Source organism: Protobothrops mucrosquamatus, unplaced genomic scaffold, assembly GCF_001527695.2.
Source record: "Protobothrops mucrosquamatus isolate PMUCROS unplaced genomic scaffold, P.Mucros_1.0 scaffold_53, whole genome shotgun sequence".
Lineage (NCBI taxonomy): Eukaryota > Metazoa > Chordata > Lepidosauria > Squamata > Viperidae > Protobothrops > Protobothrops mucrosquamatus.
In genome coordinates, this window is record NW_015386129.1 from 265147 (window position 1) to 279993 (window position 14847).

A 14847-nucleotide genomic window follows, 5' to 3' on the forward strand; every position below is an offset into this window, starting at 1 on the left:
CAGCTTTATGATTCTATAACAGTCACAGCCAAAGTTTTCATCAGAACCCTCTACATCAGGGGTAGTCAACCTTGGCTCTTTTCCTGCTGGCTCAGGAATTCTGGGAGTTGAAGTCCACGAGTCATAAAAGAGCCAAGGTTGACTACCCCTGCTCCACATGTTCATTGTTTTCCCTCAGAAACATCTACCTTGACCTGTTTTGATGATCGTCAATGTCTGACATATCTCTTTTTATTTTTCATACCTTTTATTTTGTTGCGTTCTGTACTGGCCCAAATAAATCTCATCCTTTTTAGCTCAGTATTTTATCTCTCTTAAGTATTTTACAGTCTTTTTAGCTGTAGAGTTTCATCTCTCCGGCCCTTTTCAGTTGCTGTAGTTACACCTTTGAATGCCCAATGGTAGCTAAATTCTTGACTCTTTGTTGAGGCCTCTGGAGGTGTCTGCTCATGAGAAAAAGGAATAGAGAGGGTGAATGGGAGCATGGCAGCTTCATGAGAACTGAAGAAACTTCTTGGATGAGAAGCTAAATGTTTTCAGAGGAAAAAAAAACCCCAAGAAAGTCCAGTTGCCTTTTGGAAAAAGCACCTTTGGGACAACCATGACCTGGATGATTGAGAATCTCTGTAAACACTGACCCTTGGAAATAGGTTAAGGTGAGTTTGGGCTATGGTTACAGAGAAAACAGCTGATTCTTCCAAAATGAAGGCAGGATCATGATCTGTTTTCGCAAGAAGTACCAACAGCTGAGTGATAGGTTTACCCTCAGAGGTTTGACTTGATAGTGAAGAGTACAGGTAGTCCTCGACTTACGGCCACAACTGAGCCCAAAATTTCTCCTGTTAAGTGAGACATTTGTTAAGTGAGTTTTGCCCCATTTTACAACCTTTCTTGCCACAGTTGTTAAGTGAGTCACCACAGTTGGTTAGTAATATGGTGGTTAAGTGAATCTGGCTTCCCCATTGATTTTGCTTGTCAAAAGAGGATCAGATGAGCTTGGAACACTGCAACGGTCATAAGTGTGAAAAACCATTATCCGTCATTTTTTTCAATGTCGTCGTAACTTTGAATAGTCACTAAATGAACTGTTGTAAATCGAGGACTATCTGTATTCACCTATTTCTGAATCCGTTTTCAAATCTACGATGATGGTGTTCCGTTAAGCAGGAAATTCTGGGCTTGATTATGACAGCCTTCCTAAACCCGTTCCTTTCTTTGGGACTGGTTATCGATAATCTACTATTTATTTATTTCCCAGTTGCAATGTGTGGCTGTGAAAATTGGACCATAAGAAAGGCTGAGCGCAAAAGAATTGAGGCCTTTGAACTATGGTGCTGGATGAGACTCCTGCGAGACCCCTGGACTGCAAGGAAATCAAACTGGTCAGTCCTAGAAGAGATCAACCCCGACTGCTCTTTAGAAGGCCAGATCCTGAAGTTGAAACTCAAGTACTTTGGCCACCTAATGAGAAGAAAGGACTCACTGGAGAAGGGCCTAATGCTGGGAAAGATTGAGGGCAAAAGAAGAAGGGGACGACAGAGAATGAGGTGGCTGGATGGAGTCACTGAAGTAATAGGCATGAGCTTAAATGGACTCCAGAAGATGGTAGAGGACAGGAAGGCCTGAAGGAACGTTGTCCATGGGGTCACGATGGGTCGGACACGACTTCGCAACTAACAACAACAACAATTATTTGTGGAAACCAACGTGATTGGAGAGCATCAGATTGAGGGAAACATGAGAATCAGGGTCACAAAACCCATGTTGAGTTTTCTATTCAATGACAAAAAAACCTCAGTTATCCTAGCCTACCTCCAAAGATCATTCTGAGAATAAAGAGAGGAAACATGGACACTACCCTGATCTTTTAGAATTAGGAAATGGATGGACTGGAGAGGCCTTTGTCTTCTCCAACGCCCTACTGTGAAGTTAAGATAAGCCCTCAGTGCAAACTTCCTTTCAGTATCCCCGCATGTCAAGAAATTGTTAAGTCTTGTGGTGTCACCCTAACCGGCAGCATTGCTGATTTTACACTTCTCTGCTGCTGGGCTTTTAAGGCATTCTACTTCAAATAGTTTAACTTAGCCCTTGGATTTACTGAGGTTACAATTCCAGTTTGTCCACCTTTCTTGGTTTATGTGTGAGGAAGTTGGATGTTTGCATTTCCTTGTTCGTGGCTTTCATAAAGCACACCCAACAGGGCAATTTTGGCATTCTCCCATTCATAGAATGAGCACAAAAAGATATGAGGGGGCCTTGTTGAGTGCTCTCTGAACCTAGTTGTTTTCTTACAGATGTTTTCATCACCCAAACTGTAGAAAAGATATTCAGATACTGAGCCCTTTCTCTGTTTTGTAAAATTGGTATGGAAAGGGAGGTTTGTGGTCAATCAATGGATGCACTTCTTAACACTTACAACATTTTCCGCAAGGTTTCACACTAATCACATTCCATGCAGGAATGGTTTTAATTTTAAGAGAATGGAATGGAATGGAATAGAATATTTATTAAACCTGAAGCCCACCATCTGTCTTGCTTCCAACTTTCATAATTCATAATTCCAGGTCAGGAACGAAAGGCCAAACTTTCAAGCTTTCATCTAGTTTGCTCCCACTTGCCGTTAACCTTCGGATAATATTATCAGCCTGTTGAAGGAAGTTGCTACAAAACTAATTTGGATTCCATGCTTTGATCGTCTGAACTACTCCGCATAAAATTAAATGGCGATATTATTAGCAGCTATTCGTATAGAATTTAGAGATGGGAGTAAATATTCTCAGATAAAATACCCTATCAACTTCTGGAGCAATGGAAAGCTTCACTTACCACTGCAATTGACCCCAGAATTTTTGTTGCTAAGGGAACATTTGTTAAGTGAATTTCCCCCCTATTTTACAACCTTTTCTGCCACACTTGTTGAGTGAATCTCTGCAGTGGTTAAGTTAATGACATGGTTATTAAGTGGATCTGGCTTTGCTTGTTAGAAAGTCACAAAAAGTGATCACCTGAGCACGCGACACTGTGACCATCATAAATATGAGTCAGTTGCCAAGCATCCGAATTTTGATCATGTGAACATGGGGATGCTGCAATGGTTGTAAGTGTGAAAAACGGTCATAAGTCACTTTTTTCAGTGCTGATGTAACTTTGAACAGTCACTAAATGAAATGGGGCAGACTACCTGTAGAACTAATGCTGTAAGATTACTATCAGCATTATTATTATACTATTATACTATTCACCCAACATGTATTGGATTTTCATTATGATCGAAAACAGATGGGTCCCAGATCCTGTTCTCCCCCTGCAGGGTCTTCCTTCTTACCCTATTCACATTTATTTATTTATTTATAAAATTTATAGATTGCCCATCCTACTTCAAGGTAATTCTGGACAGCTTACCTAGAGAAACTTTACATGTTCACATACAGAAAACCTTCAGTAAGATTCTGGACAAAGAACAGCCATATTAATTGTGCCATAACTCATTGCTCCACTAACAACAACAACAACAACAACAACAACAACAATAATAATAGTGAAGTTGGAAGGGACCTTGGAGGTCATCTAGTCCAACTCCCTGCTCAGGAAGGAAACCCTGTACCATTTCAGACAAATGGTATAGTCCAGTCACTTCTTAAAAACTTCCAGTGTTGGAGCATTCACAGCTTCTGGAGGGAGGTTGTTCCACTGATTAATTGTTCTAATTGTCAGGAAATTTCTCCTTAATTCTAGGTTGCTTCTCTCCTTGATTAGTTTTCATCCATTGCTCTTGTCCTGCCTTCAGGTGCTTTGGAAAATAGGTTGACTCCCTCTTCTTTGTGGCAGCCCCTGAGATATTGGAACACTGCTATCATGTCCCCCCTCGTCCTTCTCTTCATTAAACTAGACATACCCAATTCCAGCAGCTGTTCCTTCTATGTTTTAGCCTCTAGTCCCTAATCATCTTTGTTGCTCTTCTCTGTACTCTTTCTAGAGTCTCAACATCTTTTTTACATCGTGATGACCAAAACTGGATGCAGTATTCCAAGTGTGGCCTTACCAAGGCATTATAAAGTGGTGTTAATACTTCATGTGATCTTGATTCTATCCCTCTGTTAATGCAGCCTAGCACTGTGTTGGCTTTTTTGGCAGCTGCAGCACACTGCTGGCTCGTATCTAACTGATTGTCCACTAGGACTCCGAGATCCCTCTCACAGTTGCTTCTATTGAGCAAGATACCCCCTGTACTATACCTGTACATTTGGTTTTTCTTGCCTAAATGTAGAACTTTACTTTACACTATATTGTCTACAGGTAATTCTCAATTTATGACTACAATCGAGACCGGAACTTTCATTGATAAGCGAGGCGCTCATTAAGTTGGGCCTGATTTTACAACCTTTTTTTGCTGCAGTTATTAAGCGAATCTTTACAGTCATTAAGTGAATCACACGATTGTTAAGGAAATCTGGCTCTCCCCCCCCCATTGACTTTGCTTGTTGGAAGTGAGCTGGGAAGATTGCAAATGATGATTACATGGCCCTGGGACATTGAAACTGTCATGAACACTTGCCGGTTGCCAAACAACTGAATTTTTGATCACATCAAAATTCTATGGGAGGCTGCAATATTCATAAAACTGGTCATAAATCACCCTTTTGCAGTGCCGTCATAACTCTGAACAGTTGCTAAACGGATGCTTGTAAATCAAGGACTACGTATATGAGAAAAGGCCATGAATGTCTACCTCACTCATTGTCAAGTTTTTAAACCTTTATTTCCCTGTTTATTAAATGGCCATAATACCCATTTTTACAGAGGTTAGGAAAAATTCACTCTTTTTTTTTTAAAAAAAACTGTATTTGCATCCCGTTTTTCTTTGTACAAATGGCATTGGCTGCATAAGAGTGTGTGTGCTTCTTTTCTCTGTGCATGGGTCGTTGTGCTTCTTCTGTATTATCTCAATCAAAACAAGACTAGAGTTTTAACAATGACAGCAGCAAGCATTAAACAACCAGTGGAGCATGAAAAAAAGACCAAGATTATTATTTTTTTAAAAAGGGGGATATTAAAATTACAAAAAGTGGGGCAAAGGCAGGAGCAGAATTTCCAAAATCACACAAACATCTCTGAAAAGGCCACAATTTTGTAACTCCTAACAACAGACAGGAAGCTAGGCATCTTCAGTGCAATGTTGTACTTCAATAGGTCTCACAAAGCTGTTATTTTGGCTTAAAACACTGTTTCTTACCGATTCCATAATGAATCCCTCGAGGAGAAGCTGGACAACCTGGAAGCTGAAGATCTCATGTCTCAACACAAGAAAATTACCTACAAAAATGTGAGCGGGGAAGGGAGGGAAAAAGAGGGACGAACTAATTAAAATCAAAGAGAATATATCAAGGAAAAGGCCTACATATTATTAAGCACACCTATGCACTCTTTTTTTTTTCAATGGCTCATTTAATACTCGGACAAGCAGGAACAATATCTACAGTTACAAGATATAATTCCCACAGGAACTGCCATGAAGTCATTTGACACAAAAACTATTCTGAAGTAAACAATTAAACTTCTTGTACTGTAGTTGACACAGCAGTTGTTTTTTTTATCTCCGTGTGGCAGAAACTGCTCAAATTATAACCATTTCATCCCAGCTGATTAAGGAAATTCTCACTGCAATCATCCCTTGAGGTAAAACAGAACAACCGCGTTAAACTCTTAAATCCAGATTAATAAAATCTTGATCCTGCATTTACATAATACAGCTCAACCAAACAAATAAACTCTATTACATCTTAGCCTGGCTAAGTTAGTGGTGGAATTTTTAAAATATAAAGAACCACAAATGACCCCTCTCATTTTAAGCTATTGCAGTGTTTTGTGTGACCCAAGTCAATTTTTCTTTAAGTGATTGAAAACAGAATTTAAACAAAGATATCATTGATAGTAAGGTAGAAAGCAAGGTTCTACATTTAGGCAAGAAAAACCAAATGCACTGGTATAATATAGGGGGTACCTTGCTCAATAGTAGCAACTGTGAGAAGGATCTTGGAGTCCTAGTGGACAATCACTTAAATATGAGCCAGCAGTGTGCTGCAGCTGCCAAAAAGGCCAACACAGTGCTGGGCTGCATTAACAGAGGGATAGAATCAAGATCACATGAAGTATTAATACCATTTTACAATGCCTTGGTAAGGCCACACTTGGAATACTGCATCCAGTTTTGGTCACCACGATGTAAAAAAGATGTTGAGACTTTAGAAAGAGTGCAGAGAAGAGCAACAAAGATGATTAGGGGACTGGAAGCTAAAACATATAAGGAACGGTTGCTGGAATTGGGTATGTCTAATTTAATGAAGAGAAGGACGAGGGGGGACATGATAGCAGTGTTCCAATATCTCAGGGGCTGCCACAAAGAAGAGGGAGTCAAGCTATTCTCCAAAGCACCTGAAGGCAGAACAAGTAGCAATGGGTGGAAACTAACCAAGGAGAGAAGCATTAATACCATTTTACAATGCCTTGGTAAGGTCACACTTGGAATACTGCATCCAGTTTGGTCACCATGATGTAAAAAAATGTTGGGACTCTACAAAGAGTACAGAGAAGAGCAACAAAGATGATTAAGGGACTAAAACATATGAAAAACAGTTGCTGGAATTGGGTATGTCTAGTCTAATGAAGAGAAGGATGACGGGTGACATGATAGCAGTCTTCCAATATCTCAGGGGCTGCCCCAAAGAAGAGGGAGTCAAGCTATTCTCCAAGGCACCTGAAGGCAGGACGAGAAGCAACGGATGGAAACTAACCAAGGAGAGAAGCAACCTAGAACGAAGGAGAAATTTCCTGACAGAACAATTAACCAGTGGAACAACCTGCCTCCAGAAGCTGTGAATGCTCCAACAGTGGAAGTTTTTAAGAAGAGACTGGACAGCCATTTGTCTGAAATGGTGTAGAGGATCTCTCAGATTCCTTCCAGCCCTATGATTCTATGTTGTATGTTCTATGTTCTAGATGCTCCGGAGAAAGTGTGGGAACCAAATTTATGAAAGCATCACTTGAGCACACTGAATAGTTTCATGTGGAGCTATCTGAGAGCAGGCAAACTAAATTCATATGGCAAAGGAGCGGGCAAGGTAGTTATAGGAACTGAAACTATGGTTTGAAGTGAGTTTGTATGCCATAAATTGGGAGTGGTCATGATAGTGGTTGGCATGAAAGCCAGCTGAGGGACTTTGGGCCAATCACCAGCAGAGGATGAGTTCTAGTCCCGCCTTAGGCATGAAAGCCAGCTGGGGAATGTGGTCTTGAGTCATTTATAGAAATTCTAAAGTCAGAATAAAAATAAATAAGTAAATAAATTGCTAGCAAATTTGAGGAGAGAGTTCATACCACCACAAACAGCTTTAAGATTTAATTCGCACACAATGCTAAATCATAAATCACATTTAATCTTGTTTGGCCACCACAGAGTAGTTTATAACCTAGCAGCGTACAATCTTTTAATTTACATTATTCATACCTAACCACAAATATAACCATACATATTTTACATGTCTTTCATATAACTCTTTATATCTCCCTACACCTTTTTATAACTCTTATATACCCGTGCCTTCTTTAATGGACTGTATTCTTCCACCATGTCTTATGCTGGTCTAGGACTGTAATAAAGATTGATTACATTTCATTTCATCAAAGTCTGGGTTCATATATCATTGTATGTCAAAACCAGAAAAACCGAATTACTACTTAGTCTAATTATTTAATCCAAGCCATGATGTCATGTGTTTCTTTTCATTGCCAAGAGAAAACGGAAAAGACCTTTAAGAACAGAAATGCTGCCTTGTTGTATCAGACTGAGGGTCAGTCTGGGTCAGGATTCTGTACCATAATGGCGACACAGGTACCAACGGGAAGCTCTCAAGCATGATATTCAGTCCCTTCTGCCTTGGTATTCAGAGATTTTTGTAGGTATTGTGTTTGTAGACTTCTACTGCTTATGCCTTCTTAAATTAATCTAAATTGGTAATCATGAACTTACGGTATTAGAGTCAGACAACATGATTTTCAAGGCTAATGTTATATTAGACAAAATATGGGATGCAGGTAGCTGTGGACTACAGTAAGAATATAATTAGACTCTTTGGCTATTTATTTAGTATAGAAATAATTAAGCAAAATTAATCTAAACCTGAGGTAAAATTTTATTCTAAAGCAGTAAATCTTTCCTGAAACAAATTTGAAACACACAGATGGAAATCTAACTGACCAGAATTGCTGAGAACTGGATGGCATATACATTTAATTCTTCTCTTCCTCCTCCTCCTCCTCCTCCTCCTCCTCCTCCTCCTCCTCCTCCTCCATCATCATCATCATCATCATCATCATCATCATCATCATCATCATCATCATCATCATCATCTGTGGAGATTTTTGCTAACAGCATCTCAAACTTCAACAACTATTGATTTATTCTTCTCCACCAAGACTGATACATTTTTAATTTTGAGTATTTTGACCTCTTGACTTACCCCTTGGAGAAAGAAGCAGGCCAAAGGTTACAATGAGTTCAGGGATTGCTATTATATTCTTTGACATCATCCTAAATTGCAGGTATCTCAGCAGGTATCTCACTGTGAGAAAACCAGTCTACTGGTGAAGACACCAGACTAGAAATTGGGAGACTATGGCTGGATGAACTTTGGGCCATTCACTCTCTCTCTCAGCCCATCCCACCTCACAAGATTGTTGTGAGGAAAATGAGAGAGGAAGGAGGATTATGTTCACTACTTTGAGTTGTTTATAAAAATAATAAAAGTAGGATGTTGTTGTTGTTAGTTGCGAAGTCGTGTCCGACCCATTGTGACCCCATGGACAATGTTTCTCCAGGCCTTCCTGTCCTCTACCATCTTCCGGAGTCCATTTAAGTTCACGCCTACTGCTTCAGTGACTCCATCCAGCCACCTCATTCTCTGTCATCCCCTTCTTCTATTGCCCTCCATCTTTCCCAGCATTAGGCTAAAAGTAGGATAAAACTCTAAAATAAAATTATTATTATTATTATTTAATTTTGAGTGAGATACTTGGAAGCTCATGTATTTTTTCATTTTTTCCTTTTATTTACAGATATGCTGGCTTGGCTGGGTAGAGTGGACTCTATAGGTCTCATAGAATAGGTTATATTAGATCAGTGGTTCTCAACCTTTTTAATGCCGCGACCCCCAACCGGTTGTAAGTCGAGGACTAAACCAGTCGTAAGTCGAGGACTACCCAACCAGTTGTAAGCCGAGGACTGTCCCTGCCCGGGAGCACCACACATGCGTGGTTCCGCCCCCTTCGCTGGCCGAGGCGTAGCTGGCAAGCAGCAGAGACGGAGCAGGCCGACCACCAGCTGGCCCAGCTCAAGGGAGGTAAGGCACCCGCCGGAAAAGCGGAAAAAAATGGCAGACAGCCTTGCTTGGCGACCTCCGTGAAATGGTTGATCGACCCCAAATGGGGTCGCGACCCATAGGTTGAGAACCGCTGTATTAGATCTTTACCAGACTATTTAGAGAATAGAAGCATGTTCCTTTTTTATTTTTCTTAAAGATTGCTGCACTTCTGCAGATTCTGGAGAGCCTTCATACCGTCTCATAAGGCTCTTATTTATGAACTCATATACTGGTGCTCATTTATGTTCATTAATACCAGAAAGAGCAATGTTGTCATTTGTGAACGTTAATTGTGGATGTTAATATCAAAATCCCGATAAAACTGGATTGGAGTGAGCCCAAAAAAAGAAAGAAAGAAAAAATGTTACCAAATCCTTATTAATATGGTTGCTGTAGTCACTGTCTCTCAACAGCAGCCTAAATCGCAGAGTTTTGACCTTGAGCTATACTGCAAGCAGAGCATAATTATACTTCTTCTTTCTGTGTAAGCAAACAGTTGAAAGATTTGAGAGAGGCTGGTTCACACCCTATTCTTTTCCCCCAACAAATGCTTTGGGAAAAGAGATCGCTTTACATTATCTCAGAAAACAGGAGGAAATTTTAGTGGGAACTTTTAGAGGAAATCGCTCAGTAGCATCAGCTGTCAGCATTGAAGAAGAATAGAATAGAGCTGAATGGAACCTTGGAGGTCCTCTAGTCCAGCCCCCTGCTGAAGCAGGAGAACCTATACTGTCTCAGACAGCTGAATGTCCAGTCTCTTCTTAAAAATTTGTGGAGCACCCACAATTTCTGGGGTAAGCTGTTCCACTGGTTGATTGTCCTCACTGTCAGGAAGTTTCTCCTTAATTCCAGGTTGCTTCTCTCTTTGATCAGTTTCCAACCATTGTTTCTCATCCTTCCCTCTGGTGCTTTGGTGAACAACCTGACTCTCTCTGTCTTGTGGCAGCCCCTCAGATACTGGAACACTGCTAACATATCTCCCCAATGCCTTGGTAAGGCCACACTTGGAATACTGCATCCAGTTTTGGTCACCACGATGTAAAAAAGATGTTGAGACTCTAGAAAGAGTACAGAGAAGAGCAACAAAAATGATAAGGGGACTGGAGGCTAAAACATATAAGGAACGGTTGCTGGAATTGGGTATGTCTAGTTTAATGAAGAGAAGGACGAGGGGGGACATGATAGCAGTGTTCCAGTATCTCAGGGGCTGCCCCAAAGAAGAGGGAGTCAAGCTATTCTCCGAAGCACCTGAAGGCAGGACAAGAAGCAACGGATGGAAACTGATCAAGGAGAGAAGCAACCTAGAACTAAGGAGAAACTTCCTGACAGTTAGAACAATTAACCAATGGAACAACCTGCCTCCAGAAGCTATGAATGCTCCAACACTGGAAGTTTTTAAGAAGAAACTGGACAGCCATTTGTCTGAAATGGTATAGGGTTTCCTGCCTGAGCAGGGGGTTGGACTTGATGACCTCCAAGGTCCCTCCCAACATTATTATTATTATTATTATTATTATTATTATTATTATTATTATTATTATTATTATTATTATTATTATCATTATCATTATCATTATCATCGTTCATCGTTCATCGTTCATCGTTTATCGTTTATTGTTTATTGTTTATTGTTTATTGTTTATTGTTTATTATTTATTATCTATTATTTATTATTTATTATTTATTATTTATTATTTATTATTTATTATTTATTATTTATTATTTATTATTTATTTAGTGTCAGGGACAACAAGGATTGGCAGTTCCTTATTGTTTCAATATCAACAAAACGATTGTGCTGTTGTATGGCTACCCCTGTTCCACCCAGTCACATGATCTCAGATGGGCAGACAGACAGATAGACAGCCGAACAGAGAAGCATAAGAAACAGTGGGGAAAAAATAATTTCCAAATCAGGGAAGCATTTTATAATGTCAGAGAAACCGAAAGAAGCTTGCTTCTCAACCTTGGCAATTTGAAGACGTGTGGACTTCAACTCCACATGTGCCTTGCCAAGATTTGAGAAGCAATGTTCTAGATTAATGGGACAGAGGGAGGAAGGAACTCTACAATCAAGACCACCACAAATGCTATTAATAATTGAATGGCTCAATAGATGTTCCCTGGCAAGTACATGATAATGATGACCACTAGCTTTGGTCAAGACTATCAGTTGTTCAACTGTCAACTGTCTCCATGTATTGTGGAGACATGCAAAAGACAGTAGCCAAGAAAACAAGCAAATGGAATCAATGAACACATAAACCAGAAGTTCTTTCTTGACGCACAAACGACCAGGCTCAAGTTATTGCACCTTGGACATCTATGGAAAGACCAAACTCTGTGGAGGAGGTAGAAGGAAGGAGAGGACAACCAGCTGAAAGAAGGATGGACATAGAGCTCTCTTGCAGATGTTTCATTACCCAACTTGGGTATGAAATGTCTGCTAGAAAACAACCAAGCTCAGAAGGCACCAAGGACCCAATGGTTCCAACCCTGAGCTACAAATATTCTCTTCTGTTGGGTTGGATTCAGTTACAGAGATGATGGGTGCACCATTAGAAGACCTGAAAGGACAGGTTAGGGATAGATCATCATAGAGAAAATCTGTCTATATCAGGGGTCTTCAAACTTGGCCCTTTTATGATTTGTGGACTTCAACTCCAAGAATTCCTCAGCCAGGCACGCTGGCTGAGGAATTCTGGGAGTTGAAGTCGACAAGTCATAAAAGGGCCAAGTTTGAAGACTCCTGGTCTACATGGTCACACCAACGTGATGGCACATAATCCATCCATCAATGAGGTAAGAAAGCCACCACTGTGACTTTTAGGTAAGTATATAACCAAACAGTGGAACTAATCCCATATAACATCTAGCCCAGAATATTTGTAATCTGTTTTGTAGTAAATAGGATTGTCAAACAATCCCTGGGGAAAAAAAATCAATTCTTTGAAGAGATGATTCCTTTTGGATGATTTTGGATGCCAGAACAATTTCTTTGATGTATGATTTGCCTCTTGCTGAGATTTTGTTTGGCAAAAAACTCTGGGCTCACTTACCTGGGTGGCTTACTGCCAACAGATACCTGTGGTTGCAACTGGTTGCATAAGGAAACGAGAAAAGATCCAGGGTTTTGCCATCCTTGAAGTCTGAAGTCTGCCTTTTTTAATGCCACTGCTTGGGCTATGCCAACTGTTGCGGTACATGACGTTTGTTGCTCACATGAATTGGTGACATGAACATTGGGGGAGGAGTGGATGTAGAAGGAAAGGAAATTGCCAACAAAGAACCTTTGAAAAGCATAGTGAAGGGCAGGGAGAAATAAAAAAAAAAGTGATCTCAGAAGAAGTCACTCTGTCCAAATCAGCCAGGATCTGCAGAGTTCCAAAGAAATAATGCTGATGAGCTGTTTGATAGATGGACAAATCTCTCTTTATTTTCTTAAAAAGTAGAAAGATGTGGGAGTAGGACTATCTTTAAGAATTCTGCAGTGGCTGCATGGTAAGAAAAAACCATTTGAGACTCACTAGAAGAGCGCTAGCTATTTTTAATATGTGGATATACTAAAGACTCCATAATGGCTTCATAATTGTGCTATGGAGTTAGTAGCTAAATAGACATTAATATTAGAATGCTGGTTCATCTTAAGCTCTCTTTTAGCAATGCAAGAACAGAACACCTGATTCCATCCCGAGTCACAAGGTGTAACTTATAATTTGGTGCCAAGGGTTCTAGTTTCAGTCTGTAGCATCTTCATGTAAGGACAAGGATGACACCATTCCTCTTCCAGTCTAAAAACCTATGAAGATTTTGCCTACCAGTGTGGACAATACTATGCTTGTTGAGATTAGTTATATGACATGTAATACTTATGTGAGTTGAAGACTGATTATCACTGAGCTTTTTAAAGGTTTAGAACTACATTCAGAAAGAGGATGGAGGCAGGACCAAAAATGGACTTGATTCGAGGGGGGAGAGTTCAAGAGTTGCAAGAAGTGAAATTGACTAATTTCTTGGCACTATCTATTCCAGGAAGAAACAGCTCATCCTTGTTTAACAACCCTAATTGGGACCGGAAAGTCCCTCATTAAGCAATGTGGTTTTAAGACAGCACCACTTAGTGATCACAGTTCTGGAAATCCCAGGTGATGGTGTTAAGTAAGGACTTCACGTGGCCATGACTTCTGATTTCCTGCTGGCTTCCCCATTGACTTTGCTTTGCTACTACACATTCAGTGCCATTGTAAGTTTCAACAGTCACTGAACAAGTAGTTGTTAAATAAGTAATCTCTCTCTCTCTCTCTCTCTCTCTCTCTCTCTCTCTCTCTCTCTCTCTCTCTCTCTCTTATAATCTTCCATTTAAAAAAAAGTTAAGATGCTCAGACATTCCCGGACAGCTTGCCATTTTTATTTCATTAGGATATTTTGGAATATTTCTCATGGAGAAGTATTTGTGGATAATGTTTGTACTGGGATGGAAAACCTGCAAAGTCCTAAAGGTGCTTTTTCAAGATGCAACTAGACTTTCTTGTTTTTCTTTGAAGATATTTCGCTTCTCATCCAAGAAGCTTCTTCACTTCTGACTTCCATTCTCCACCATTCGGTCAGAACTGAAGAAGCTTCTTGGATGAGAAGTGAAACGTCTTCTAGGAAAAACAAAGTCCAGTTGCTTTTTGAAAAAGCTCCTTTGGGGTCATCAGGACCTGGATGACTGAGAATCTACATAAACAAAACCTGCAAAGATTTTGCAGGGTGAATTTGCAAGCAGGAGTTGTATGTTTCTAGCTCATGAATCTTTTCTGTCAAATTCATGCTGAGGTCAAATAAAGGTTGTATTTTAAGCAAGCTTACGGTTCTCTTTCTTCTCTTTCTCAGGATGCTGAATGATGTGGAAGAGCTTCAGGATGCTTGGAAGGATGAATCGACTTGTTCCCTGATGCAGTAAGCTCACCGGTTACTTTTAACATGTGTACTGTAAACCCAAAGAATACATTTTGCTAAGCTTTGTTGACAGTTTTGTCTTGCAGTTATGTAACATAAGAGAGCCGGTTTGGTCCAGTGGTTAAAGCATCAGGCCTAGAAAAGCAGGAGACGCTGAGTTCTAGTCCCGCCTTAGGCATGAAAACTGGCTGGGTGACTTTGGGCCAGTCACTCTCTCTCAGCCCAGCCCACCTCATTGTTGTGGGGAAAATAGGAGGAAAAAATTGTGTTGGATATGCTCACCGCCTTGAGCTAATTGTAAAAACAATAAAGAGGCGATTTGATAGACCAGGGGTGTCAAACTCAATTTCATTGAGGGCCGCATCAGCATTGTGGTTGCCCTGGGGGGGCGGATGGGTGTGGCCAGGGTGGGTGCGGCCTACTGGGTGGGTGTGGATGGAGTGGGTGTGGCCTAATGGGTGGGCGTGGCCAGCTCTACATCGTTCGCGTC

General features: G+C 40.4%; 1 protein-coding gene across 1 annotated transcript in view; it reads right to left on the reverse strand.

Annotated features, from left to right (window-relative positions):
- Positions 1–14330, reverse strand: part of ASAP1 (ArfGAP with SH3 domain, ankyrin repeat and PH domain 1) — a 143825-nt gene extending 129495 nt beyond the window's left edge. The window contains exons 1-2 of the mRNA XM_015811829.2: positions 14268–14330; positions 5234–5313 (exon numbers count right to left, since the gene is read on the reverse strand). Of these exons, the coding sequence (XP_015667315.1) occupies positions 5234–5292 (59 nt within the window). The 5' untranslated portion in view covers positions 5293–5313; positions 14268–14330. The remainder of the gene's footprint in view (positions 1–5233; positions 5314–14267) is intronic.
- Positions 14331–14847: the final 517 nt, after the last annotated feature.